Genomic DNA, 26,733 nt, shown 5'->3' on the forward strand with positions numbered 1-26,733 from the left:
CATGTTGATTTTATGCATAAACTTATTTAACTAATTTCAAAATCTTCATTTCATTATGTCAATTGTTGACATTTACGTCTCCGCTAACATCCAACATCAATGATTCATTCTTTACAAAGCACAAGGCTTTTAACCTCTATTAGTAGTTCGGTCGTTTAAATTCAAGTTCACTTTTATTTTGTTCTAAATCATTATCGATTTTAGTTTTAATTAACTCGTTTTTATTACCTCATGCCTACTTCTTTTCTCATCATAGTGCTAAGGACATGCACTTAACTTTCCCATATTCTTAAAGTTGATCACCCAAAAATTTCAAGTTTTCATGCAAGTACACTCTGATTTTCATGCTTACCCCGGGTTACTTTCTTATTGATTATGTAGCCTATTTCATAATCATTGCATAGCTAGCCTACATAATCAAGCGGGCTAATGTCGATACTCAAAAAATCACATTTAATGCCCAAGAGGTATTCAAAATACAATACAAAATAAGAAAAGGAGTAACAATAAAACAAACGAAGCATAGACTTTGATGAATTAAATCACATTGTACTAGAAGGAATTCTCGCATGTAATTCACTTTCAATTGTCTTACTAAGCATCATGCCACCCACGTGGATCCAAGCCACTATCATGCTTTTCTGGCTTATAAGATTGGGTGTCATGTAGAAGGTTACGAAAGTACATGAGGCCTATTCTCAATTTTCAGTTGTTGACGATTTTGGACTTGGGACCAAAATCTATGTCTGACAATCTAAATCTTTACATGGGCATGCAAAGAAGAGAGAATCCAAACCCATTGGCCTGAACATAATCATCTGCCCTAATTATAAAACCAATAGCTTTTCCAGCCACAAAAACTACTTTTATCTCGGAGTAATTTCTCTTCTTCTTCGTCAAATACAGAGTCTCAACCAAATTTCTTCTTTCATTTGTTCTCAGTACTAGCTTGCTACACGCTATTCTAAAAGTATCATGCAGCTCTTTCTAATGAGATATACCTTTATCAATTTAACTGAGACTATAACCACAAAGTAGCTCTTGCCTAAAAGTATGTCACTCCAGTTTCGTATTTCAAGCAAAAAAGTACAATACACACCACCTCTAAGTCATGTTGTTATTGCCTTGTTATTTAGATTTGGCTTACCATTGTAGTTCTCTTTTAGGTCTAGTAGCTTTATCCCATGAACTTATATCTTGGCCTCACCTCCTCCAGCCCATAAATTAAGCCTTCTAGTTGCTGCAGAGGGATCATCTCGACATACATCTCTAAGCAATAGAGCTCATAATCTCCAAACAATAGATCTCACAACCTCTAAGCAATACATCCCATAAGTAACCACAAGCAAGTAGGGGCAAGATGCTACAAAGCTTCTTCAAAAAGCTTTGGGCTCGGTTGTTGAACTCATAAGGGGTAAATAGAGGAGATCAAGCCAATCAAGCGATCCCAACAACCTATATACAAATCCACCCCAACATACACTTTCAAATTTGTTATCCACATATCCGTATTTGTCATTTTTTGAAATTTCGGTGGGCTGTCACCTAATTGCAAATCATGTAGGAACCCTTCAAATCTTTTATATTCTTTTTGGCAACTTCCTACAAAAATTCGGTAGTTTGAAGTGATAAAATTTTTTTTTTTAATTGAAAGTGGACCTCCCCTCCCCCTGCCTTGTGCTTTTTATGAGCTTCATACGAATGGAATTGTAGATTTTAACTTGTGGGTAGAAGGGGTTAGGGAGCTCTGATCAGAGACAAAAAGGGGCAACAAATGAGGGCTAATGTAATGATTGGGAGCCCTTCTAATGATGACCATTTTAATGAGGACTTGTTGAGGACTTTCTAATCAATGGTTTGGAAGACCCACTTTCGATTACATACAGCAAATCAACTGTTAGATGTTTATATATGTATGAGTAGATCATTTGAAAATTTTCTTCCAAATTGCTAATCGTTAAAGTACCGAACTAAATCAAATCGATGAACGAACCAAATCTATCAAACATGAACTGTTCATGTTCATAATTGATAAATCACAATTATGAATGCCTTAATGATTTTTTTTTTGAAAAGATGCCTTAATGATTTTCAATTTGGTTAAAAATGCCTAATAATCTACACATAAATATCTAAACATCTAATGATTAGTTTGCGAAAATGTGATCGAAATGTGGGTCTTATAGAAAAGTCCTCAACTAATCCTCATTTTAGTAGTCCTCATTAAAAACTCTCCCTCTATTGATTCTCTCCCTTGGCCACTGAATTGATGACACTGAGCGTGGGCATGGGGTTCGCACTTGATATGGGGATTCTCTAGTTGGTTGTGGGGGTGGACTACTCGAAGGCAACAAGATTGGTAAACTCACCTGAATTTTGCTGGGCGGAGGAAGGTACGACAGTAGAGGATATCAAGTCACTATTCACAAATGCATGCAGCATGCAAGAGGTGCGGCCATTGCAACATTGTAAAGGTCATGATTTTAATTCTCATTCACATATATAAGAGTTTAGTGGGCTAAGGGTTTTATTTTATTTTATTTTTTTGTATTTTTTAAATGCAAGAGGTGGCCATTGTTGATTTTCAATTCCGAGAAAGCAACATGGTATCGCAAATTAAGTTCACTTTAAACGGAAATGTAAGGCTGAACTATATTAGATTGGAATAAACGACTTCTTCGGACGTACCTTTTTAATAATTAACGAAGGGTTACCATCTTTAACAAAAATAAATTAATTAAACACTGTGAATATGGCTTGATGAGGATGGCCTGTGAGGTCACAGTAGCTGAAAAGTACCAGACTACCAGGTGCAGTATCTCAGGACTATTGTGAGAAGCCGAACTGGGACAACTCAATTATATATGAACAAGATCTTTGCACAACCGCATACCGACCGAGCATCGGTGCAGCCTTGACTTAGATCACAGACAACATGACAAACTGTTTCACATAAAAACATGTGGAAGAAGCTAGTTGCGCGCGGTGGCTTCTTTCATGTGGTCAGACCGTCAGACTTCCACCTCTTTTGCAGCAAAAGATATCAGCTTCTCTGCACTGAATCAAACTGTCACAAGCGCTTGTAGCAGGGGCTCCTTCTCCTGTATCATGTAGCGCAGGCACCCATTCAACTGCACTCGCAGGTTCTTCAACCTCAGATACTAGGGAAACTGAGTCCCGTATATAAACGCATGCACCTGCAGGCCTCAGCATTAGATCAATTTCTACAATGGAAGTTATTACACCTATGCGGAACAAACTCTGTACTCTTTAATCTGCATGAAATAATGGTTCCACGGTTCCACCTACAAATAAATCATACCTCTTTTGCCCAAATGTAAAGTCACCAACATGCTGCATTCAATAAGTCAGATGTTCTCGGTTAAGTTTCAAACGAAATGATATGCATTGTCACAAATTTATTTTATTGTAGCTTTCACACTTTGCTTTTGAGTAGCCTTTAGGATGTGACTCAGCAACTATCCAAATGCGAGAAAAGAAAAAAGCAGAAGGTGCATTGCGCATACCCTGCGTAACTCCAACAAGTCCACAGCCATATATAACACGGCAGGGCTAGGTCTTACTAATTCTAGACTTGGATGAAATTATATTGAGGGAAAGTACTTTTTTGCTATCTGGGTGGATCTCGAATGCGTGCAGGCCACATAATGTACCACCCAAAACTCTAGCCTCTAGGTCTGAGTTCGGGTTGGACCTCACTGAAATACATGGTTAACGAAAAGAAGGAAAGAAAAAAAAAAAAAAACACACACACACACACACACAAACTATCTCATCATATATGGTTCACCCAAGTAATCAACCTATCTCACCATTTAGATGGATTTAGTTCTGTTTACCGCCAAGTTAACAATTGTATCTTTAGTTATTGGGAAAAACCAGAATGCTTCTCGCTGCAAGAAGATATAATAGTAGATTGGTGATTTGTTATACAAGATGCAGATATGTTAAATTAATGAATCCCAATTAGAATGCAAAGAGAGAAATACAAGATGAAGGAACACTAAGATTGAATCTGTTTAGTTATTTATCAACTAACACAAGAATTGAAACTAAAAACCAGAAATGAGGATTGAGGATTTAGTTCCTGTTTAACAAAATGCTGTCTCCTTGTTTTTATTTTTCTTGATAATTAAACCGTTATATCCTTAGTTGTTGGGACAAACCACCATAAATTTGTTATAGCTGATGATAGTATTCGGAGTGGTAGGTTAGTGGAGATTCTCTTGATGCTCCCATCTTTTAGAGACACACCACATAGAGACACATGACGTACCTGGCATGACCAACGTAAAGGACAAGCAATGAAATATATATGATTCTCTGCAAATGGTGAAATTTGTCCAACTGCTAAAGAAATGCATCCATCACTTCCGCAGAACAATGCTTGATCTCCCAAGCTTTGCAACTTGACTGCGTCAGCGAAACCATTAGCCATAACTAGTTTAAAGACCTCAAATCCATCTGTTCGAAGCCAGGTCTCATATTGTCTTGTTACAATCAAGAGATCTCCACGGGACTCCACCAAGTATGCCTCATCTATGCCCCTAGTAGCAATGCCACGAATGACATAAAGCTGTTCTAATACTGTGTCCAGTCGAGAAACATGAATTTCAAACCTTCCTTCCCAAATCACCAGACCATGTATTTTGCCCTTGTAAAATGCGATATCAGCAAAGGGCGGTGCTAAGTGTTGATCATAGAATTTACTGTTGATGTAGACAACCAGTCTGGCCATTGTAGTAAGCACAACTACAGTGTAATCACCAGAGGCTAACCTCGTCTCAACGACAAGGAATTTCTTAATCCTATCAGCACAGCTATAATATTGTGGGATAATTCGTATTTCAGCATTCAAGAGATGCTAAAAGTGTTAAACGACATATTTCAGCATCTGTAATAAGAGATTACAGATATCATCCAAGTAATTTTAAGTACAGAAAATGTAAACCCAAATAAAATACATTCATCATTTTGGTACATTATATTTCAAAACTATAAACTTCAACCAGAAATAATTATATATATATATATTAAATTATTCTTTATTTTATGTATATAATTTCCGCAATTGCAAGTTTAGGATGTAATTTTTTGTTTTGAGAACAAATTAAGGTGTAAACTGATAATCAAAATATGGGTTTTTGGAGGGAAAAGCTGGACAGGTGTCATGGCTAGAGCTATAGCTTCCTTGAGAAGGGTGCCTATTCACATAAACATGATCCAGTACTTGCCTACCTCTTCCCGAATCCTGTCCGCTATTCTTTATCGAACGGTTCTCATCAATCTTAAAAAAATCTTGATGACTATTTTTTATTATTTTGAAATAGAAAATGTTGAAGAATATTTGAATAACCGATAAAGTTGAGATACCCGCTGAAACCAAAACTCTTGTGAGTCAAAATTGAAGGTATGAAGTCCTCCTCCTTCTCTCTCTCCCTCAATTGTTTCGATTTTCTAAATAAAGTAAAATTGAACCAGAGGTGAGTGCGATTTTCAGCTTTGTTAGGTCTAAGGTTTTGCTCATTTCTTCGAATTTCAGTCGGTTAGGGTTTTCACTTTTCAAGATGGAGGAGATAGCATCGGAGTTGAAGCAGAGAAATGTGAGAGAAGCGTGGAAGGAGCTGGACGACCACTTTGACTCGACCCGGAGACGGCTCCGGACCCGGTTCCAGGAGCTCCAGGCCCGCGAGGAGGAAATCGGAGTCCGTGAGAAGCTGTTGGAGGTGAAAGAGCTGAGATTAGAAGCTCAGGCCAAGGGATTGAATGAAGTTGAGAAGCGGGCCGAAGAAGGTAAGAGTCAGTTGGAGTCTCTTAGGGTTTTGATTGAAAAACATGAAGCAGAGCTTGGTGTTAAATTAAAGAGGCTCTCGGAGGTTGGGGAATTAGTTAGGGAAAAGGAGAGGGAGTATGATTTGATTCAGAATCGTGTGAAAGAGAGGGGTAAGAGACTGAACAAGTATAATCGTGCGATTGAGTTGAAAAAGGGGCAACTTGGTTCGATTCTGAAATCGATGATGGAATGCCAGAGCAGAATCGATTCGAGGGAGAAGATAATGAGGGAAATGGAGTTGAAAGGGAGGGACTTTTGTTTGCTGAAGAAATCGATGGAGGATTGGTTATGTAAAGTTGAATTGAGAAACAGGGAGCTTGATGGATGGGTTGAGGTTCTTGAGGTGAAGGAGAAGGATGTTGAGTCCAAAGTTGAGGAACTCCATTTGATTGTTGAGAGGGTCAGTGAATGCCTTGATGAGGTTCAGGTGAAAGAAGAGCATTTTGTTTCGTTAGAAAAACCGATACAGGAGCAGGAAATGCATTTGTGTTCACTCCAAAAGTTGGTGCAACAGCGTGACAAGGAGTTGGATTCACTGTCCCATGAACTTCAAAGGAAAGAGAGGCATCTTGAAGAGGTTGAATTGAAGATGGCGAAATTAGGACATGCGATTCCTTCATACGTAAGTGATGATCATTCCAGCATTCATTGGGATGGTAGAGGCTTGCAAATGTTCATGAATGAGCAGTTGAAGAGAATATATTCAATGGGTAGTGAAATGTCAGCAATTCTTAAAGCCTCATCTGACCCAGCAAAATTGGTTTTGGATGCAATGCAAGGATTTTACCCTTCAAGTTCAACTCTGGACAACAAGGAGACTCATTTTGATTTGACAGTTATTAGAAGGAGTTGTATTCTTTTGTTAGAGGATTTGAAGAGAATGTCACCACAAATTAATGTTCGGGTGAGAAACGAAGCAATGAAGTTGGCGGCTGACTGGAAGGCTAAGATAGTATCTAGTGAGAATACACAGGAGATTTTGGGGTTTCTGCGGCTTGTTAATACGTATGGATTGAGTTCGATGTATGATGCGAAAGATCTTCAAAGCCTTCTTGCTGTTGTTCATAAGCCCGAACAAGCATCTCAATCAAGTAGGGCCCTTGGTATCAAAGATAAAGCACCTGGTGAGGCCTTTTTATGATTCAAAGTCTCGTTTCTGTATATCTATCTTGGCTTATAGTACCTTCCTTTAAAGAGAAAGGAAAATGAATTGAATGCTTAGTAGTGCTTTCATTGTAGGTTCCATTAATTGGTTATATTGACATTTACTGTTGTGGCACTCCTTACACTTTTGCAGTTTTGAGCAGATGGTAAAGTAGTCATTTACTTGAAGTGGTTGCAACTTGCAAGGAATGTTTTTTAACCATGTTTCATATATATAGATTTTCCATTTAGGCATTGTTGATATATAAGTAAAAGGTGATGTTTTATGTTGCAAATGATTATTGTTTTTCTCTTATTCAGTAGGCAAACAATTTCTCCCTTTTCTGGCCTAATACTCATGAACTGTTTCCTTTTGTCCCCAACTTATAAATATGTCGTTTAACACTTTTAGCATCTCTTGAATTTCTTCCACTTTTTCTTATTAATTAGAATCTCAGTGGACATATCTTGTGCCATTTATGCTCTCTTGTACACTTCACCATAGATGTAATTTTGGAAAGCTTGCATATACTTCTAAGTTGGTGTTTTAGATAGTCTGTCTTCAATTTCCCCACAAATACCATCTGATGCTTGACATATACAACTCAAGCATGTTGTTTTTGGTCTTTGGTTTCGCTTGCTAAGATTTGACCAGAACAGTTTTGCCATTGTCCTGCCTCCACCCCACAGCTTACCACTAGAGTGAAAGTACAAATTTGGAAAAATGCTGTATACATCATCTGTTAAATTTAACATTAGCAGTGAACTAAGCTGCTTTTTGTTTCTTTTTGCAAATTCACAGGGACCAGCATCATTTCTTCCCTTATCAAAACTGTGGAACCAGAATCTTCACTGGCTATAAATGCAAAAACTCTCTCTTCTCCAAATCCTTCTTCCCAGAATGACATGTTGGCTTCTCTTTTATTGGTCTCTGACCCAGCAGAACATGTCTTGAATAGTGTGCAGAGATCATTTTCTCAGTACTGGAAACATGAAGATGTTAGTTTCAAAGAACGTATCATGTTGAATAACATGTCTTTGTTGGAGTGTCTAACGATTATCTCACCGCATATTGGACCTCATGTGAAAGAAGATGCAAAACTTCTTGCAGCCTATTGGAAACCAAAGATGACAGGCAATACTGAAAATTCAGTTGAGACTTTAGGATTTTTGCTGTTTTTATCTACATATGGATTGGTTTCTACATTGAATACAGAGGAGATTATAAAGCTTCTTGAGGTGATATCTCAGAATAAAGGGGCTGTAGATTTATGTCAGACACATGGTTATGCAGATAAGATCTCTGGTAAGTTTCTGGGCATGCTTATTACATTGTCAGATTTTGGAGGGAATACTATGCAATTCACTTTTCAAAACTTCTCTAATTCAGTTTGCTTACCCATACAATTTGGTTTTGCGCCATGCAGATTTTATTCGGAATCTGATAGAAAGGAAGCAACTGATGGATGCTGTTGGATTTATTTGCACCTTCAACCTAGCTGACAAGCTCCCCCCAATACCACTCTTAAAACAATATGTAGAGGATGCAAAGAAGTGTTCCGAAGTAACTTGCAGCTTAAAGATACTTCATGATGAAAAGGTACTTTAGCTCTTCTTTAGATATTTCATATGTGTTCCATACATAGTTAAGTCTAAGACCATCCTCAATGTAAATATACATCTATTACATGTTACTTCTGATCACAGGTTAAGATTGTAGACAACCTCATAGCTGATCTAAGAGCTGGGAAACAATGCATCAAAGAATACCATCTCGAGTGCGAATACCCATATGCGGACATTGAAATGCAAATAGTTCAGCTGGAAAAACTGAAGGAGAATTGGAGATGCTCGGCGCCATCTCTTGGCTCCAGTATTGTTGAATCACAAGTGCAGAGAAAACGAAAGAAGCCTAATACTGGTAGTTCTACCCGCACGCGCATGCATTTCCATCACAACAGCAGCGTAAGCTGTGAGTACTATTTGGTGCTAACAGACCCTAGCATGATGAAGTTGCCACACAGTAACTCTTTTGGACTAAGCTAGTGTATATCCTACCCTTTCACAGTGCAAAAGTGTATTGCTGGCACGACTTTTGTGATATTGCTTTCATATAGGAGAAGCATAACATCTTTTAGAGAGTTAAGAAAACTCTTGATGTAGATGGAGTTGGTGAAATATTTTGGAACCTTGATACCATCTTGTTAATCAGTTTGGTGACCACTTTAAGTTTGTAATATACTTGGCAGATTTCATTCTGATTTTGATACAAAAGAAGCATATAATTGAGGCTATTTATTTGCACCTTCAAGTTAATTGATAAGCTATCGCCAATACCACTCTTGAGAGAATATGTGGAGGATGCAAAGAAGTGTTTTGAAGTACTTTGCAGGATAAGTATTGCTCTTGATGAAAAGGTATTCAGCTCTTATTTGGACATCCAATACTTGCTTCTTAAGTAGTTAAATGTTGGAGCATCACCAATGCATACATATATTAAGGTGTACTCTTGATCTCAGGTTAAGGCTGTAGACAACCTAATAGGTTATCTAAGAGCTGTGCACCAAGGATTACAATCTCGAGTCCAAATTCCCATCTACAGACATTGAAATGCAATTAGTTCGACTGGAAAAACAGAAGGAGAATTGGAGAATTTTGGCGCCATCTGTTGGTTCTAATGATAAGCAAAAAGAGCAGAGAAGAAGGAAAGAACCTTATAACAAGACTTAATTCTCCAGAGTTCCAACCAGGACAGAAATCTAAATTTTAAATGATGGCTATTTATGGATCCTAGAATGAAGCAATCTCCATTTTGGAGAAGCATATATATTGACCAACTTTCATTTAGAAAGAAACATTTGACATAGTCACAGATGAGAAGTACTTGAAATATTGTGGAACCCTGAAACAGATGCATGTGCACTGTTATATGGGGTGCTTTTAATCTTTATATTATTCCAGTTAGGAATATAGTTGATTATAGCACACTAATGTTTTGCAAATTGCAAGGCGTTTTCTCATTCCTGCAATCCATATTGGCATGGCCATGATTTCTTTGATGCAAAATGCATTGATCTTTTTTGTTATATCTGGTTGTTCATACTTCATATTGTTCGTCTCCGTTTTGTTTCTTCAAGTTTAATTATCAGGTTTTCCGCTGGTTCAAATTCATCCAGCTACTCCATTTTTTCCTTCCTCTTAGGGGAAACATGATATTTGAGCAGGGTTTTAATAAGAGTATCCGCTCGAGTAACGATGACCTAACAATGAAGCTTATTATAGTCTCACAGCAGATGCACCAATTCTAGCAGAAAGCAAAGATGAGAAGCAGTCTGATATGAAACATTACAATGTTCTACATACCAAAATCTTTATGAGGAAAAACAAAAAAACAAAAGTTACTGTACTTTCAACTCATAGTAAAGACTCTTTACTCTGTGGAATTAGGTGAAAAATTTATTAAAGACCCGTATCTATTTACATGATAGTGTAATGGGAATCATCACTCCCTTTCCCCAGACTCCTTTTCCCCATTACTCTGTATAGTAAGATTCTGTACAATCACATCCGTCATTTCCCCTCCACTCACAATCCAACGGCCAGGATAGAGCCATTTGAATACGGCAAGTCTATAGTACTCTGATACCCGCTGAAAAATTTTCAGAAACCATTCATTACTGTACGAAAAGAAAGAACCAACCTTTCACCTTGATCATCATCCTTTCACACGCTCGAGAATCCCACACGCTTAAAGACCACGCCTTTCCTCTACTTCTGATTCACATTTGCTCAGTGTGAAGAAATTGAGCTCTGTTTTCCGGTAAAGTTTCCATCTTTAAGGTTTTGAAGAAGTTAAAGACCAAGCCTTTGCTCTAGTTTTGATTCACATTTGATCAGTGAGAAGAAACAGAGCTCTGTTTTGTTGTGAAGTTTCAATCTTTAGGGTTGTGAAGAAGTCTGATGACGGAAGCCGGAGCGGGTTTTAACCGGATCCGGGCCGGGTTCCGGGGGCTAATGGAGCTGGCGAAGAAGCTGGAAGGGGAAGACATGAAGCTGCGGCGTGATTTGGAAGCGAAAGCGATGGAGATTGAAGAAGGTAAGAGCTGTAAGATCAAATATGGACTTAACACATATCATCATAAAGTAATTGATGATTAGCTAAATGTCAAACCTAGTTTAACATGGATACAAACTATAAATCAATACTTGTAACTTAATGAAGCAGTGTATCTATTCATTAAGGTAAGTAATCCTATTCTTAGTCTGCAAGAAAGACTACAATGAAGTGTTACATTAGGAATCTAACTAGGAAACCTAAACCGATATGGATAGCTTTAATGGGAAGCTTCTTGAGGTTTAAGTCACCTATATATACAGATGAATTGGTCCCTGATTACTACCGACGTTTTGCATATTGTTCTGTCCATTGAGAAGCAAGTTGGTAAGTAACAGAAGGCTATATTCAGTGTTCGTGTTTGCAGCATAAGATGGAATCCATGCCAGTGATTGCTGAAGGTAAGCCTTAATCCCTTTTATGATTGTGTGCATATGTTGTGAGCATGTATATGGTTATTTTACAATTGGTATCAGAGCATAGGCTCACAAGTATCAAAATCGTTTTAGGGTTTTGCAAAACAAACACAAAAAAAAAAAAAAAAAAAAAAAAAAAAAAAGGGTTTTTTGCTTTACGGACCAAGTCACTGATCAGGTAACTGACCATGTAACTGGTCATGTAACTGATCAAGGTAAGTTACTTAAGTCAATTGCTGCATCTGGTTAAATATCAAGTTCACGCTTCCGCTGTGATTTTTAGCAGCAAATTGGGGAAAAAGCAAAAACAGGTTTTTCTGTGAAATTGATTTCGATTCATAGCATGATAATTGAATTTTTGATTGTGCACAAGAACACTAGTTGCATTCCCGGCGTGCGTTAGGTTAGAGTAGATGGTGACCGGATGAAATTTACAATTTCTTGATTGTTCTGTGGTTTCTTGGAATCAAATCAATTTTGGTTATGATTGAATATGCATGTTGAATTGATTGATGATATGGTATTGTATCTGTGATTGTGTAAAATTGCATGAAGAACAAAAATCTCCCAGATTTTGTTTACACATTATTAAAATTGACAGATACGAGAGCTTAATTTTCTTACAAGGATGAATCTGGGTAGAATATAAAGTTAAAAGCTCATGGGTTTTGTGGTTTTCTGTTGGCATAAGTGATTATGATGCACAAAGCATTCTTCATTGATGTTGGCAGAAAACAATGATCAGGTAACTGACCATGCATGTAACTGGCCAGGTCACTGACCATGTAACTGGCCAGGTCACTGACCATGTAACTGGCCAGGTCACTGACCATGTAACTGGTCAGGTCACTGACCATGTAACTGGCCAGGTCACTGACCATGTAACTGGCCAGGTCACTGACCATGTAACTGGCCAGGTCACTGACCATGTAACTGGCCAGGTCACTGACCATGTAACTGGTCAGGTAACTAATCAAGTACCTGATCGGGTGACAAAACTGAAATTGTGTTTTGTGTTTTAAAACTATGCTTCAGTTTTATCTTCCAAAGAAGTGGTCAAGTATAGTTTTAGAATACAAAACAGCAATATGCATGCTTGATGAAAATAAATACGGATACTTAGAAATTTTTCTTCTGTCTAAAGATGTGGATAAATTTCTTTGGATAACTTATTTTCATTGAATATGGTATATTGATAAAGAACTCCAGGATGTTATGCTTCTGCTCAAAAGTGTTGCTTAACATTGTTTTTGGTTATGGACTGATATGAATGCAAGTATGGATTGTTTAGGTTTTCTGTATGTTCTTGTTTTGGTTGCTTAAAGCTAAATAAAACGCAGAAAACTTAATATTATTTTCTTTACAAATTAAGAACTCACATGAATTTTTGTTTTGCTCCTTAGGTAACTCCTACATGAACTTGAACAGTGTCTTGATGTTAACTGGAACCAACTATAGAGCTTGGCTAGATTCTGTAGAGAACTATATGGGAATGCATGAGAATATAGACTATTGCTTTACTGAGGATAAGCCTATAGAGTTGAATGAAAAGAGCACCAAGAAAGAAACAGACCTTTACAAGAAGTGGCATAGATCCAATAGAATGGCTAAGAATCTCATTCGTACCTCTATGTCCAAGACTGTCAGGGGAAGTATAGAAGAGCCTGAGCTAGCATCTGATTTTCTGGAACTCATCGGTGCTAAGTTTAAAGAAAGTGAAAAGGCAGAAGCAGCTAGACTAACCAAGGAGTTTCATGATTTGAAGTACATGGGTTCAGGGGGAGTTAGAGAACATATTATGAAGATGATCAATATAAATGGCAGACTCAGGGAGCTCTTGATGGGGGTTAGGGATGAGCAGGTAGTGCATTATGCACTTCATTCCTTGCCTAACAGTTTTAGTCATCTTAGGACCAGTTACAACTCTCAAAAGGGAAACTGGACTTTAGATGAACTTATATCCATCTGTGTTGATGAGGAAGCTAGGATCAAGGAAGAAAAAGAACCTGCTACAGCCATAAATCTCATAGAGAAGCCTAAGAAGAAAAAGCCCCAGAATAAGCTCAAGCCTACCAAAGCCATAACTAAGAGTTCAACAGCTGCAGTGGCCAAGGAAAACAGGCCATTTAGGTTCAAGTGCTACTTTTGCAAAAGAGTAGGACACATGAAAAAGGACTGCACTGGCTATAAAAATTGGTTAGCCAAAAAGGGTAAGATTTTTTCTAATACAGTTTTTTCTTTAGAAATTAATCTTATAAATATTGAACCACAGTCTTGGTGGATAGATTCAGGCTCACCTATTCATATTACTAATTCTTTGCAGGGATTCATAAGGAGCAGAATCCCAAAAAGTGATGAAGTGAACCTGTGTGTAGGCAATGGCATGAGAGTGGCAGTCAAGGCTATTGGAACCTTAAAGCTCGATCTAGGATTAGGAAAATTGTTAGTTTTGGATAATGTTTTTTATGTACCTTCCATGAGAAGGAATTTGGTTTCAGTTTCTCTTTTAGTAAAATCTGGTTGTAGACTTGTTATTGATAGTAATGGAATTCTTATTTCTAAAAATTCTGTTCAAATTGGTTCTGGTGTTATCTCGAATGATTATTTACAGTTAAGTTGTTCAATGGCTCAACAAGAAATTTTACTTGTTGAAGATAACACAAACAGTACTAGCACTTTAACAGGTGTTAAAAGAACCAAACTAAATGAAAAGTCTGCATTTTTATGGCATAGAAGACTCGGCCATGTTTCAAAAGAGAGACTGAAAATTTTGGTGAAAAACAACATCCTAAATGAACTTGATTTTTCTGATCTAACAGACTGTGTTGAATGCTTTAAGGGAAAAATAACTAATACTAGAAAGAAGACTGCATATAGAAGCCAAAATTTATTAGAACTCATACACACTGATATATGTGGACCATTTAGGCATCAAACTATCTGTGGGAATGTGTATTTTATCACATTCATTGATGACTTTTCTAGATACAGTTATATTTATCTACTTTCAGAAAAGGCACAAGCATTGAAAGCCTTTCAAATCTTTAAGTCTGAGGTAGAAAATCAACTAGAAAAGAAAATCAAAACAGTAAGGTCAGATAGAGGGGGAGAGTTCTATGGAAAGTACACTGAATCCGGCCAACAAAAGGGTCCATTTGCCTTGTTTTTGCAAGACAATGGAATTAAAGCTCAATACACAACACCCTATAATCCACAACAGAATGGTGTTGCAGAGAGAAAGAATAGGACTCTTTTGAACATGGTTAGATGCATGATGTGTACAACTGGCTTGCCTAAATTTCTGTGGGGTGAGGCTTTAAAAACTGCAAATTATATTTGCAACAGAACACCTAGCAAAGCCATAGAAAATACTGCTTTTGAGCTTTGGTGTGGCAGGAAACCTAGTCTTCATCACTGTCATGTTTGGGGATGTCATGCAGAAGCTAGGATTTATAATCCAAGCTTGAATAAACTTGACCCCAAAACTGTTAGTTGCTATTTTATAGGTTATCCAGATAAATCTAAAGGCTATAAATTATATTCTGCTCATCATTCACCTAGAATTTTTGAAACACATCAAGTAAAGTTTTTAAGTGAAAAAGTTCACAATACAAACCTTGAGGATTTAACCTCAGATTTTGAGGAAATTGTGTCGGATGAGAATTTAAGTGTAGCATTGCCTTTAGAACAAGATGTAACTGATCATGTCACTGGTCACGTAACTGACCGAGTCACTGACCATGTAACTGTACCTGATCAAGTCACTGCCCAAGTCACTGCCCATGTCTCTGACCATGTCACTGACCGAGTCTCTGACCATGTCACTGACCGAGTCACTGACCATGTAACTACCCAAGTAACTGTACCTGGTCAAGTCACTGCCCATGTCACTGACCATGTAACTGCCCATGTCACTGACCAAGTAACTGACCACGTAACTGGTCAAGTAACTGAACCTCAAAATCATCCAGTAGCTCAACCTAGAAGATCACAGAGAGCAAGAAAACCAACTTATGGGGGGAAGAGAGTGACTACATTGTTTATCTACAAGAAGCAGAAATTGAAATGGATTGTGCAGAGGACAATGATCCAACTACATTTAATCTGGCCATTGAAAGTAGTGAATCTCATCAATGGCAGCTAGCAATGGAAGCAGAAATTGATTCCATGAGTCAAAATGCAGTTTGGGAATTAGTTGAACCTGACCCCAACCAGAAGCCTATAGGTTGTAAATGGGTTTTCAAAACCAAAAGAGATGCAAATGGCAATGTAGAGAGACATAAAGCAAGATTAGTTGCCAAGGGTTTTACACAGAAGGAGGGCATTGACTTTACTGAGACTTTTTCTCCAGTTTCTACAAAAGACTCGTTTAGGATAATCATGGCTTTAGTGGCTCATTTTGATATGGAGCTGCACCAGATGGATGTTAAAACAGCTTTCTTGAATGGTGAACTAGATGAAGTGATTTATATGAGGCAGCCAGAAGGGTTTGTACAAGCTGGAAGTGAAAACTTAGTGTGTAAATTAAGAAAATCAATTTATGGCCTTAAACAAGCTTCTAGACAGTGGTACAAGAAATTTGATTCTGTGATTTCTACTTTTGGATTTACAGAAAATCTTGTTGATGAATGTGTTTATTTGAAGACAGTTGGGAACAATTTTATTTTTCTGGTACTCTATGTGGATGATATACTTTTGGCTAGCAGTAACATTAAATTGCTTAAAGATACCAAGAGTTTTCTGTCAAGTAATTTTGACATGAAAGACTTAGGAGAAGCATCCTATGTACTAGGTATTGAGATTAAAAGAGATAGGGCACAGAGACTACTTGGTTTGTCTCAACACAATTATATTACCAAAGTTTTAAAGAGGTTTGGTATGGAGAAGTGTGCAGCTGGAGAAGTTCCCATGTCCAAAGGAGATAAGTTAACCAAGAAGCAAAGTCCCAATAGTGATGTTGAAAAGGAAAATATGGAGTCAAAGCCTTATGCCAGACTTGTAGGAAGTCTCATGTATGCACAAGTCTGCACTAGGCCAGACTTGTCTTTTGCAGTAGGGATTTTGTCAAGATTCCAATCTAATCCAGGCCATGAACATTGGGTAGCTGGGAAGAAAGTATTGAGATACCTGCAGAGAACTAAAAGCCATATGCTAGTTTATAGGCAAGTGGAGGATCTGAAACTCATTGGATTCTCAGACTCGGATTTTGCAGGGAATTATCCAGACTCCAAGAAGTCGACTTGTGGATATGTGTTCATGCTTGCAGGAGGTGCTATTGCTTGGAAAACCATGAAACAAACACTTGTTTCAACTTCTACTATGCAAGCTGAATTTATTGCAGTATATGAAACTGTGTGTGAAGGACTTTGGATTAGGAATTTTCTCATGCAGACCAAAGTATTGAGTCACATTGTGGCTGGAACACTTGTGATTTATTGTGACAATGAGGCTGCAGTTTTCTTTAGCAAGAACAGTAAAAGGTCAAATAATTCTAAACACATTGATCTAAAGTATTACAGTGTTAGAGAAAGAGTAAAGCATGGTGAAATAGCTGTTTTGAGTATTGACACAAATTCACAGCTAGCAGATCCCTTCACCAAGGCCTTGTCAGTAGCAGCATTCCAGAAGCATACAACAAGCATTGGAGTTTTAGCTAATCTAGATGCTTAGGTTCAGTAGAGAGTTAGTCCAATTGGAGCAATTTAAAATTTTAAGGTTCTTGAGTTCTTGTATTTTAGTTGTGATCTTTTATTGTTTGTTTATCACAACTTATTTGTAATGACAGTTTTGATTATCAATAAAATTTTGAGGTATTTCCAGTTATGATTTTGCTGCAGCTTTATTGTTTTGTTTTGGAAATTATCATCTTGTTTTGAATATCATACTTGCTATCAGATGGCTTAAATCATGTATAGCATGATGTTGAGGTTCAAGCAATAATTTTAAGCCATCAGTGTTCAGAAAAATTGCTTGAGTTTCTGGTTTTAGAAACATAAAGTAGGACCTAATATATGTTTACTTGTTGATACACATTAACATATATTGTATCACTTCTGGTTTGACATATGTGGATTGCAGGAGCTTATGTTTGTGGTTTTGAAACTCTGCATTTTTGTTAAAATGTATACTGTTTCTTGCTCTGCATAAGTAACTGTGATCTGACCATGTTGGAATGGATTTTCGATTTGAGTTTGTTATCTGGCGCGCACTTCAGTAAGTTAAGTAGGTTTTGATGTTCTCTGGTGCAAATCATCGAGCATGATATGTGTGAGTCCAAGGGGGAGATTGTAAGATCAAATATGGACTTAACACATATCATCATAAAGTAATTGATGATTAGCTAAATGTCAAACCTAGTTTAACATGGATACAAACTATAAATCAATACTTGTAACTTAATGAAGCAGTGTATCTATTCATTAAGGTAAGTAATCCTATTCTTAGTCTGCAAGAAAGACTACAATGAAGTGTTACATTAGGAATCTAACTAGGAAACCTAAACCGATATGGATAGCTTTAATGGGAAGCTTCTTGAGGTTTAAGTCACCTATATATACAGATGAATTGGTCCCTGATTACTACCGACGTTTTGCATATTGTTCTGTCCATTGAGAAGCAAGTTGGTAAGTAACAGAAGGCTATATTCAGTGTTCGTGTTTGCAGCATAAGATGGAATCCATGCCAGTGATTGCTGAAGGTAAGCCTTAATCCCTTTTATGATTGTGTGCATATGTTGTGAGCATGTATATGGTTATTTTACAAGAGCCAGCTGAACTTGCTTAAATTAAAGATTGAGGAAAAGAATAGAGAGGTTTGTGATAGAGAGAAGCGGATTGAGGAGCTTGAGAAGATGGTTAGGGTGAATGATGATGTGAAGTTGAGAGTGGAGGAATTGAAGGGTTTAGAGGAGACGATTGCGAAATGTGATGAGGAGGTGAGGTTGAAGAAGGGGAGGATTAGTTTGATTCAGAAATCGATGATGCAATGCTCGTATGCGTTGGAAGCGAGGGAGGAGAAGATCAGGGAGAGTAATGTGGCCTTTGGTTTGGTGAAGAAGGCTATGGAGGAGTGGTGCTGTAAAGTTGAGATGAAGGAGAGGGAGCTAGAGGGGTGTGTGGCGAAACTGGAATTGAAAGAGGAAGAAGTGGAGAAGAAAATTGAGGAACTTGAGTTGATTGAGAAGAGGGTCAAGGATTGCCTGGATGATGTGGAGTTGAGAGTAGAGCATTTTGATTCGGTTGAAAAATCGATACAGGAAGAGAGACAGCAGTTGGATGCACTGCAAGAGGCGGTGCGTGAGGGCGAAAGGAATTTGGATTCAGTTCGAAAGGCAGCAGAGGAGCGTGAGAAGGTTTTGGACTCGGTAGGCCAGGGACTTGAAATGAAAGATAGGGAACTCGAAGAGCAGGCCAATGAGCTTGAGTTTAATGAGAGACTAGTTGAATTGAGAGTTGAGGAAGTTAATTCAAAGGATAAGAGGGTCAATGAACGCCTCAATGAGGTTCAAATGAAGGAAAATTTTTTGGAATTATTTGAAAAATCAATACAAGAGGACAAAGACCATTTGGATTTGGTCCAAAAGTTGGCAGCAGAGCGTGAAAAGCAGTCAGATTCACTCCAAACAACGGTGCTAGATCGTGAAAATAATTTGTTTTCACTTCAAAAATCGGTGCAAGAGCGTGAAAAAAAGTTGGATTCACTATCCGATGGACTTCAAAGGAGAGAAAGGGAACTTGAAAAGCAGGCCAAAGAGCTTGAATTGAAGCAGAAACAATTTGATTCTCAAAGGAAGGCTAAGCATTTGGAACCTACCCCTGCTGCTAAAAATGCTAGTGTTGTTTCATCTACAAGGGATCAATCCTGGATCAACATGGATGGTAGAAGCTTACAGTTGGTCATGAATGAGCAAGTGGAAAAAATTGACTTGACAGGTAGCCAAATGTCAGCTGTTCTACAAGCATCATCAGACCCGGCAAAATTGGTTTTGGATGCAATGGAAGGGTTTTATCCGTCAAATCTTACTGTCGAAAACAGAGAGTTTGAGTCACATTTGAGGGTCGTAAGAAAGAGTTGTATTCTTTTGCTACAGGAGTTAAAGAGAATGTCACCACTAATTAATCCTCAGGTGAGAGAAGAAGCAGTGAAATTGGCAGCTGATTGGAAAGAGAAGATGGCAGTTACCACTGATAATAGTTGGGAGGCTTTGGGCTTTTTGCGGCTTATCACTACGTATGAATTGACAAGTATTTATGATTTGAGGGAGCTTCGAAGTGTTCTTGCTATGGTTTCTCAGCCAGAACAAGCTGCTGAATTAAGTAGGGCACTTGGTATCACAGATAAGGCACCTGGTGAGCTCTTTTTGTGTTTCAAAGTCTTCTTTCTGTAAGCGTTGCTTATTTTATAACACTGATGACATCCATATCACGCAGAAAATTTTTGTAATGTTGATATTTGGCCTTCAAAAACCTGCCCTTTAGATGAAAAAAGAAAATGAATACTAATATTTTTTGCATTGTAGCAAGCATTGGTTACATTCACTATTGGGCATGCCTTATATTCTGCGGTTTACAACAGCATTTAAGCGTAGTAATTTAGCTCAAAAAGCTGCAAGCAATGAATCCATTAGCATAGTTCGTGATGATTGTCCTTTTTGGCATTTATGTTATCTACTTCAAAATGATATTTTAAATTGTAAATGATTTTTTTCTTTTCATAACTAAACTTTTCTCCTTTTTGCTGGCCCGAAAATCAATTAAAATTAAAGTGTCCTTTGTCCACACTTATAACTTGGTTGTTAAAGGCTTCTAGCCTCTCTTGATTTTCTTCAAAATTTTCTCATCAGATTCTGAATGGACATGTTGGTGGTGCCTCCTGTTACCATTTCATTGTAGGTATTGCTATTTCAAAGTTAGCATGTATAAATCAGTCTTTTACGCTGTCTATCTTCTACCTAAGTGCCATCTTATGGTATGTAACATAATTATTGTCTTGTTCTTCATTAGTTTTTCTTAATAAGATTTATATGTAATGGCTGTGCTTTTCCCTGCAGCCCCAACCCCCACAGCTTAGCACTTGAGTCAAATCACAAGTGGCACACAATGCTCTATAAATCTTTTGACGTGCGTTTCAAATTCAAGATTATCACACACTAACCTTTTTACTTCCTTTTCTGTGTTTCTTATTGTACTTGCATAGGGACGAATGTTGTTTCTTCCATTGTCAAGACTGAGCGATCAGAATCTTCGCTGGCTAGAAATGAAGCAACTCTTTCTCCTTCGAATAAATATTTACAGAATGAAAGGATTGTTTCTCTTCCTTCCATTGCCAAGACTGAGGGACCCAAATCTTTTGGGGCTAGATTTGCAGCAACTCTTTCTTCACCAAATAATGCTGAGGGACCAGAATCTTCACTGGCTAGAAATGAAGCAACTCTTTCTCCTCCGAATAAATATTTACAGAATGAAGGGATTGTTTCTCTTCCTTCCATTGCCAAGACTGAGGGACCCAAATCTTTTGGGGCCAGATTTGCAGCAACTCTTTCTTCACCAAATAATGCTGAGGGACCAGAATCTTCGCTGGCTAGAAATGAAGCAACTCTTTCTCCTCCGAATAAATATTTACAGAATGAAAGGATTGTTTCTCTTCCTTCCATTGCCAAGACTGAGGGACCCAAAACTTTTGGGGCTAGATTTGCAGCAACTCTTTCTTCACCAAATAATGCTGAGGGACCAGAATCTTCTCTCTCTAGAAATGCAGCAACTCTATATTCACTGAATAATGCTTTACAGAAAAATCTGTTGGTCACTCTTAAATCATCATCAGACCCTGCAAAACTTGTGTTGGATTCGATGCAAGGGTCTTTGACGTATTACTGGAGAAATGGAGATGTTAGTTCCAAAGAAAAGGTTGTATCTGGAAATATTACTCTATTGAAGATTCTAATGGGACTATCAACACATGTTGGACCTCATCTGAAAGAAAATGCAACAAATCTAGCATCCCAGTGGAAAGAAAAGTTGAGTGCTGATACTGTAGATTCATCGGAGAGTTTGGGATATTTGCTGTTTATAGCTATGTATGGATTGCTTGGAACCTTACATGAAGATGAGATTGTAATGCTTCTTAGAAGGGTTTCGCAGCATAAGCGGTCTCTGGAGTTATGTCAGACACACGGTTTTGCAAATTATATCCCTGGTTAGTTTCTTCAAAATTAGCTTTCATGTTGTGATGTTGGTATACCACTGACTATTCCTAATTTTTCCACGGTATGCTTTGCAAATTCTTGGACTTTTCCTTTTGATAAACCCTACAATTCTTCTTTTCTATGCATCGCAGGTTTTATACAGAAGCTTATTGAAAGGAAACTACTGATGGTGGCTGTTAGATTTATTTGTGCCTTCAAATTATTTGACAAGCTCCCCCCAGTGCCACTCTTAAAAGAACATGTGGATGATGTAATGATGTGTTCCAAAGTAATTTGCAGGTCACAGATGATACCTGATGAAAAGGTACCTTGTAGCGCTTCCTTGGATTTCCATTTTCTGATGCTTAAACAGTTACATCTAAGACGATCCTTGGATGTAAAACAGTAAAAATATACATGTATGAAGGCTTTACTTTCTTCTTTTACAGGATAAGGCTCTGGATGGTAAAATATCTGATCTCAGAGCTGCCATTCAATGCATCAAAGATTACAACCTCGAGTCTGAATACCCGTCCAAGACTGTTGAATTGCAAATAGTTCAGCTTGAAATGCTCAAGGAAAAATGGAGAAGTTTGGAACCATCTCTGGTACCCAAAGTTGAACAAGAAGAGAGAAAAAGGAAGAAGCCTTGTACTAGGTCTTCTGCCCCAAAGTTACAACCACGAAAGGTGCCGAAAATAAAATTCGTCTTCAGTGGTTCGAGACCTTAATGTGAAGCTCCACTCGTCCGAACTATGAAGGAACTGCTTTACATTGTAATCCGGGGGTACCCTTTCCCTCTGCAAATTGGTGAAGATAGTCTACCATGCACTCCTAATTGCATTCATGACACAGCTTTTAGGAAAAGCTCTTGTATTTTGACTGAACTGTTGGTAGAAACTAGAAAGTAGAGACCCTTGACATAGGTATGTAGCAGTGCTTGAAATGGTGTCCACTGTTAATTGGGATGGTTTTAGCTTGTGTAACATTCCAGGTTAGTCTTAGCCAGTTAAGCTCCTTTTTATATCAATGGGGTTGCTCACTTTAATTTTTTTTTTTTTTGGGAAGTATTGACTTTTAGTTTATTCTCAATTTCTAACGCATAACTGGAGAAGAATTAACCCTCTGAGAGTGGTTGAAGTGACTCTAAACTCGGTCATTGGCTGTGAATGGTGCACTTGGTGTTCCTTGGCGGTTGATGAGGATCATGTATGACATAAGACACATTGCAACATTTCATTTCATCATGCGTTTAGAGAAGTTCAATTTTACGACCAATATTTTGACTAATCTTGATCACTCTTATCTAAAAGAAAGATCTTAGCATTGTGACTAGTAGAGCTCTTCTATTCAACCGTTTAGAGTCAGATTCATTTTGGGTGATTTTTATATGTAATTTTTTTTTTCAAGAAGTAAAAAAAATTTACTAATATATTTTTACCTCAGCACACGTGGCCAATTTCTGGCTCTTTTGTGGGTCCCAATCGACTCCGCTGAGTAGGAAATCTGTACAGTTGGTGCGCTCAAAAGCTCACTCGCTCAGTCATGGAGTGAGCTCGACCCCTTCAAAGCAACGACCTTTCGATTCCTCTCCGCCGTTAACGTCAGTACACTTTTAGGGTTTTCACACTCGGAGCAGAGCAGAAATGGAAGAGACAGCTCCGGTGACTGCGAAAGACTCGGTCTTGAAGCGGCAGAGAAGCTTCGGCAAAGCGTACAAGACGTTCCAAACGCAGGCGACTTCGCTCGTCGGGTTGACCCGGCAGTTCAAGGAGCTCCAGGCGCGGTGGGGGTCCACGGAGGACGAGCTCCGGACGCGGTTCAGGGAAGTCCGGGACCGGGAAAGGGAGGTCGGCGCGAGAGAGAAGCAGTTGGAGGAGAAAGAGGCGAAGTGGAAGGTCGAGATGGAAGCGCAGAAGAAAGAGGTGGAATCGAGTAAGCACCAGTTGCTTTTCCTGAGGCCATTGATCAGTAAACGTGTTCAAGAGCTTGATGGTTTGAAAGTGATGGTGAGTGAGAAGAAGAAAGAGCGTGATTTGATCGAAAAAAGGGGTTTAGAGTGGACTGAGAGATTGAATTCTGTTGAGAAATGTGTGGAGGAGAAGAAGAAAGAGGTCGAGGCGAAGGAGGAGGAAGTGAGAGGGGTGGAAGGGAGGTTGAGGATTTATGGGGAGGAGATTGAGATGAAGGAGAGGGAGTTGAGTGGGATTTTGGGGTCAATTGAGGAGTGCAGGAGAGAATGTGGTTTGAAAGAAGAGGAAATTAAGGCGAAGCGAAGGTGTGTTGATGAATGGGAGAAGGAGATGGAATTGAAGAGAGAGGAACTTGTTGATCAGCTTGATGCTATGAAAATACTAGTTAGAGAGAAGGGGAAGGAGTGTGAGTTGATTGAAAATCGGGTTTTGGAGTCATCAACGAGATCTTATTATTTTGGGAAATGTGTAGAAGAGAGGAGGAAAGAGTTTGAGGCTAAGGAAAAGGAACTGAAAGAGGTTCAGAGGTGTATTGAGTTGAAGGAGAGGCAATTAGATGGGATTTTGAAGTCGATTCAGGAGCACACGAAAGAATGTGATTTGAAAGGAAAGCAAGTTAAGGCATTGGAGTGGTCCATTGAGAAATGTGAAAAAGAGATGGAATTGAAAAGGGAGGAGTGGTCTCGTAAGCTTGAGTTGAAGGAGATGGAACTAGAAAGGTTGTTTGACAAGTTTGAGTTGAGAGGGCAACAACTTGAGCCGATAGTTGAAGAGCTTCGTGTTATTGATAAGAGGGTGGATGGATGCTTAAATGAGGGTCTGTGTAAAGAGAGGTACTTGCAGACATGTGAAAAATTGATACAAGAACGCGAAAGGTGTTTGGATTCAGTGTCCCATGAACTTAAGATGAAAGAGAGGCACATTGATGAGGAGGCCAAAGAGCTTGAATTGAAGCAAATAAAATTTTATTCTCAACTGAAGACTCAGCAGTTGGAAACAGAAAAGCATTTTGCTTCACTTAAAAAATCGTTAGAACAACAAGAACAGTCTTTGTATGCACTCCGAAAGTCGATAGAAGAGGTCAAAAAGCTTTTGGAGAGGCAACTTGAACAGCAGGGTGGAGTGATTGAATTGAAACAAAAACCATTTGATTCTCAGCTATTGGAAAGAGAAGAGCAACTTGGTTCAATTGAAAAGTCAATAGAAGAATGTGATAAGCAGTTCAACGGAGTTCAAAAGTTGGTTCAAGAGCAGAAAAAGCATTTGGATTCCCTTTCCCATACACTCCATATAAGAGAGACGCAAGCTGAAAAGCAGGACAAACAGCTTGAATTGAAGTTTAGACATTCTGATTCTGAAGTGAATACTAAGCAGTTGGAACTCACCCCTGCCGCTGATGATGATATGATTAATCCTCACTCTATGAGTGATCAACCCAACATCAATAGGGATGGTAGAAGCTTCGAGGTGATCCCTGGTAAGTGTTTTGGCTTTCTTAGAGTGCTGCTGCCTTTCATACACATGCATGTGTGTGTGTGTTTTATTTAATGTCTCTTTGCATTCACAATATTATGCTATATGTTTGTAGCCTTGACTATCCTAGATGCCATTCTTATGTCTCTTATGCTTCGGTGATATTTATCTTCGGCTTGGATTTATAGTTTTATACTGCATCTAGGAAATAATGGGTTTGAACATTGCCAAATTGCTTGGTAGCTAGTAATTGATAAACCTAAGATGCGTCAGGACTTAAAGATATGTGTTAGGCAATGTACAATTAGGTGAAGTAGTAGATTATTCACAGATTGATCAAGTTGGGATTGATTAATTTTGCAAGTGATGGTATTAAATCACTGGTCTTTTCCTTGCATAATTGTGATTGTGTTCTAGGCTTCTAGTTTCTTCTTTATCATCTTAGTACGTATGCTTTCTTATGTTAATGTATTTGCTAATAGTAACTTCTTTGAGTTTGGGTGAGGATGCTTTGGACTTCTCTCTAGCAGTTTGATGAATCCTTCAATTTGTTTCACTTAACAGGTATTATTCGGAACCTTATCGAAAGAAAGCAGCTGCTTAAGGCTGTTACATATATCTGCACCTTCAAGCAAATTGACAAGTTTCCCCCAGTACCACTCTTGAAAGAATTTGTGGAGGATGCAAAGAAGTCTTGCACTGAAATTTTCAGTAGAGAGATATCACATGATGTAAAGGTACCGTGGCTTTTCTTTGATCTACAATCAACAACTGCTTTTTAAACAGATAAATCCATGACCATCCTTAATGTACATGTGCATCTGTTGGGGATGACTTCTGCTTTCAGGAGAAGGTTGTAGATGACCTAATAGCTGATCTAAGAGCTCTGATTCAGTGCATTGAATATCACAGCCTCGAGTCACAGTACCCACCAACTGACATCATGATGGAAATTCAAGGGCTTGGGGAACTAAAGGAGAATCCGAAGCTGCTATCTCTTCCGTCCGATGTTGAAAAACAAGAGCAGAGAAAAGGAAGGAAACGAAGTTCCAGCAGTGGGGGGAGCACATCTCACACATATCAGCTGCGTAAAAGAACATAATTGCTAATCTTTTTGCCATAGGGAATGCTTGAATAGTGAAACACATCTTGACATGTTGTATTGAAGTCTTTCCTACACTCGTAATGTCCTTAACTAAACCATCCTCGTATGATATGGCCTTGAATCACCCTAAATGTTACTTTACTGATAGTACAAGTTTGGTGTTCTCAATTATATTTCCCATAATTAATGGGGTAAAAAAAAAAAAAAAACATTCATATTTATTGGGGTCAATGCGATTGACTTTTTCTCAATTGTCAATTTCTTAATCACTACATCAAGTCTATTAGAAGAGGAGCCCCCGATTGACCCACACTACACGTGGCGATCCCCTGGCTCTCTTGTGGGTCCTCTTTTATACACGCTGACTGATCACAATAAATTTGCGTTGCGCCTAATAAAACCTCCCACAACCCTCACTCACTCACTCACTCACTCACTCATGGAGTCTACCTGAGCTCTCCTTCTCTCTCTC

General features: G+C 38.4%; 3 protein-coding genes across 3 annotated transcripts; all 3 read left to right on the top strand.

Annotated features, from left to right (window-relative positions):
* Nucleotides 1–5,588: 5,588 nt before the first annotated feature.
* LOC112193928 (FRIGIDA-like protein 3) lies at nucleotides 5,589–9,281 on the top strand. The gene is made up of 4 exons (XM_024334192.2): nucleotides 5,589–6,978; nucleotides 7,800–8,303; nucleotides 8,425–8,597; nucleotides 8,705–9,281. Exons 1-4 carry the CDS (start codon nucleotides 5,589–5,591, stop codon nucleotides 9,041–9,043), a joined length of 2,406 nt encoding a protein of 801 aa, XP_024189960.1. The 3' UTR covers nucleotides 9,044–9,281.
* Nucleotides 9,282–10,654: 1,373 nt separating this feature from the next.
* LOC112191937 (FRIGIDA-like protein 5) lies at nucleotides 10,655–22,632 on the top strand. The gene is made up of 7 exons (XM_040517191.1): nucleotides 10,655–10,817; nucleotides 10,928–11,095; nucleotides 18,288–19,875; nucleotides 20,723–20,782; nucleotides 20,948–21,721; nucleotides 21,863–22,035; nucleotides 22,160–22,632. The coding sequence occupies exons 2-7, from the start codon at nucleotides 10,958–10,960 to the stop codon at nucleotides 22,439–22,441; spliced, it is 3,015 nt and encodes a 1,004-aa protein (XP_040373125.1). The 5' UTR covers nucleotides 10,655–10,817; nucleotides 10,928–10,957; the 3' UTR covers nucleotides 22,442–22,632.
* Nucleotides 22,633–23,270: 638 nt separating this feature from the next.
* On the top strand, nucleotides 23,271–26,411 carry LOC112193929 (probable DNA double-strand break repair Rad50 ATPase). The gene is made up of 3 exons (XM_024334194.2): nucleotides 23,271–25,160; nucleotides 25,721–25,893; nucleotides 26,004–26,411. The coding sequence occupies exons 1-3, from the start codon at nucleotides 23,357–23,359 to the stop codon at nucleotides 26,256–26,258; spliced, it is 2,232 nt and encodes a 743-aa protein (XP_024189962.1). The 5' UTR covers nucleotides 23,271–23,356; the 3' UTR covers nucleotides 26,259–26,411.
* The last annotated feature ends 322 nt before the right edge of the window (nucleotides 26,412–26,733 follow it).

Source organism: Rosa chinensis, chromosome 3 (genome assembly GCF_002994745.2).
Source record: "Rosa chinensis cultivar Old Blush chromosome 3, RchiOBHm-V2, whole genome shotgun sequence".
In the NCBI taxonomy this organism is placed as follows: Eukaryota; Viridiplantae; Streptophyta; class Magnoliopsida; order Rosales; family Rosaceae; genus Rosa; species Rosa chinensis.

Excerpts from the sequence above, each read along its gene's own strand:
- LOC112191937 (XM_040517191.1), top strand. The coding sequence starts at position 10,958 with ATGACGGAAGCCGGAGCGGGTTTTAACCGGATCCGGGCCGGGTTCCGG. Across the intron at positions 11,096-18,287 it reads CGATGGAGATTGAAGAAGGT|AAGAGCCAGCTGAACTTGCT; the intron begins AAGAGCTGTAAG and ends TGGTTATTTTAC. Across the intron at positions 22,036-22,159 it reads AGATGATACCTGATGAAAAG|GATAAGGCTCTGGATGGTAA; the intron begins GTACCTTGTAGC and ends CTTCTTTTACAG.
- LOC112193929 (XM_024334194.2), top strand. The coding sequence starts at position 23,357 with ATGGAAGAGACAGCTCCGGTGACTGCGAAAGACTCGGTCTTGAAGCGG. Across the intron at positions 25,161-25,720 it reads AAGCTTCGAGGTGATCCCTG|GTATTATTCGGAACCTTATC; the intron begins GTAAGTGTTTTG and ends TTCACTTAACAG. Across the intron at positions 25,894-26,003 it reads AGATATCACATGATGTAAAG|GAGAAGGTTGTAGATGACCT; the intron begins GTACCGTGGCTT and ends TTCTGCTTTCAG.
- LOC112193928 (XM_024334192.2), top strand. The coding sequence starts at position 5,589 with ATGGAGGAGATAGCATCGGAGTTGAAGCAGAGAAATGTGAGAGAAGCG. Across the intron at positions 6,979-7,799 it reads TATCAAAGATAAAGCACCTG|GGACCAGCATCATTTCTTCC; the intron begins GTGAGGCCTTTT and ends GCAAATTCACAG. Across the intron at positions 8,304-8,424 it reads TTATGCAGATAAGATCTCTG|ATTTTATTCGGAATCTGATA; the intron begins GTAAGTTTCTGG and ends TGCGCCATGCAG.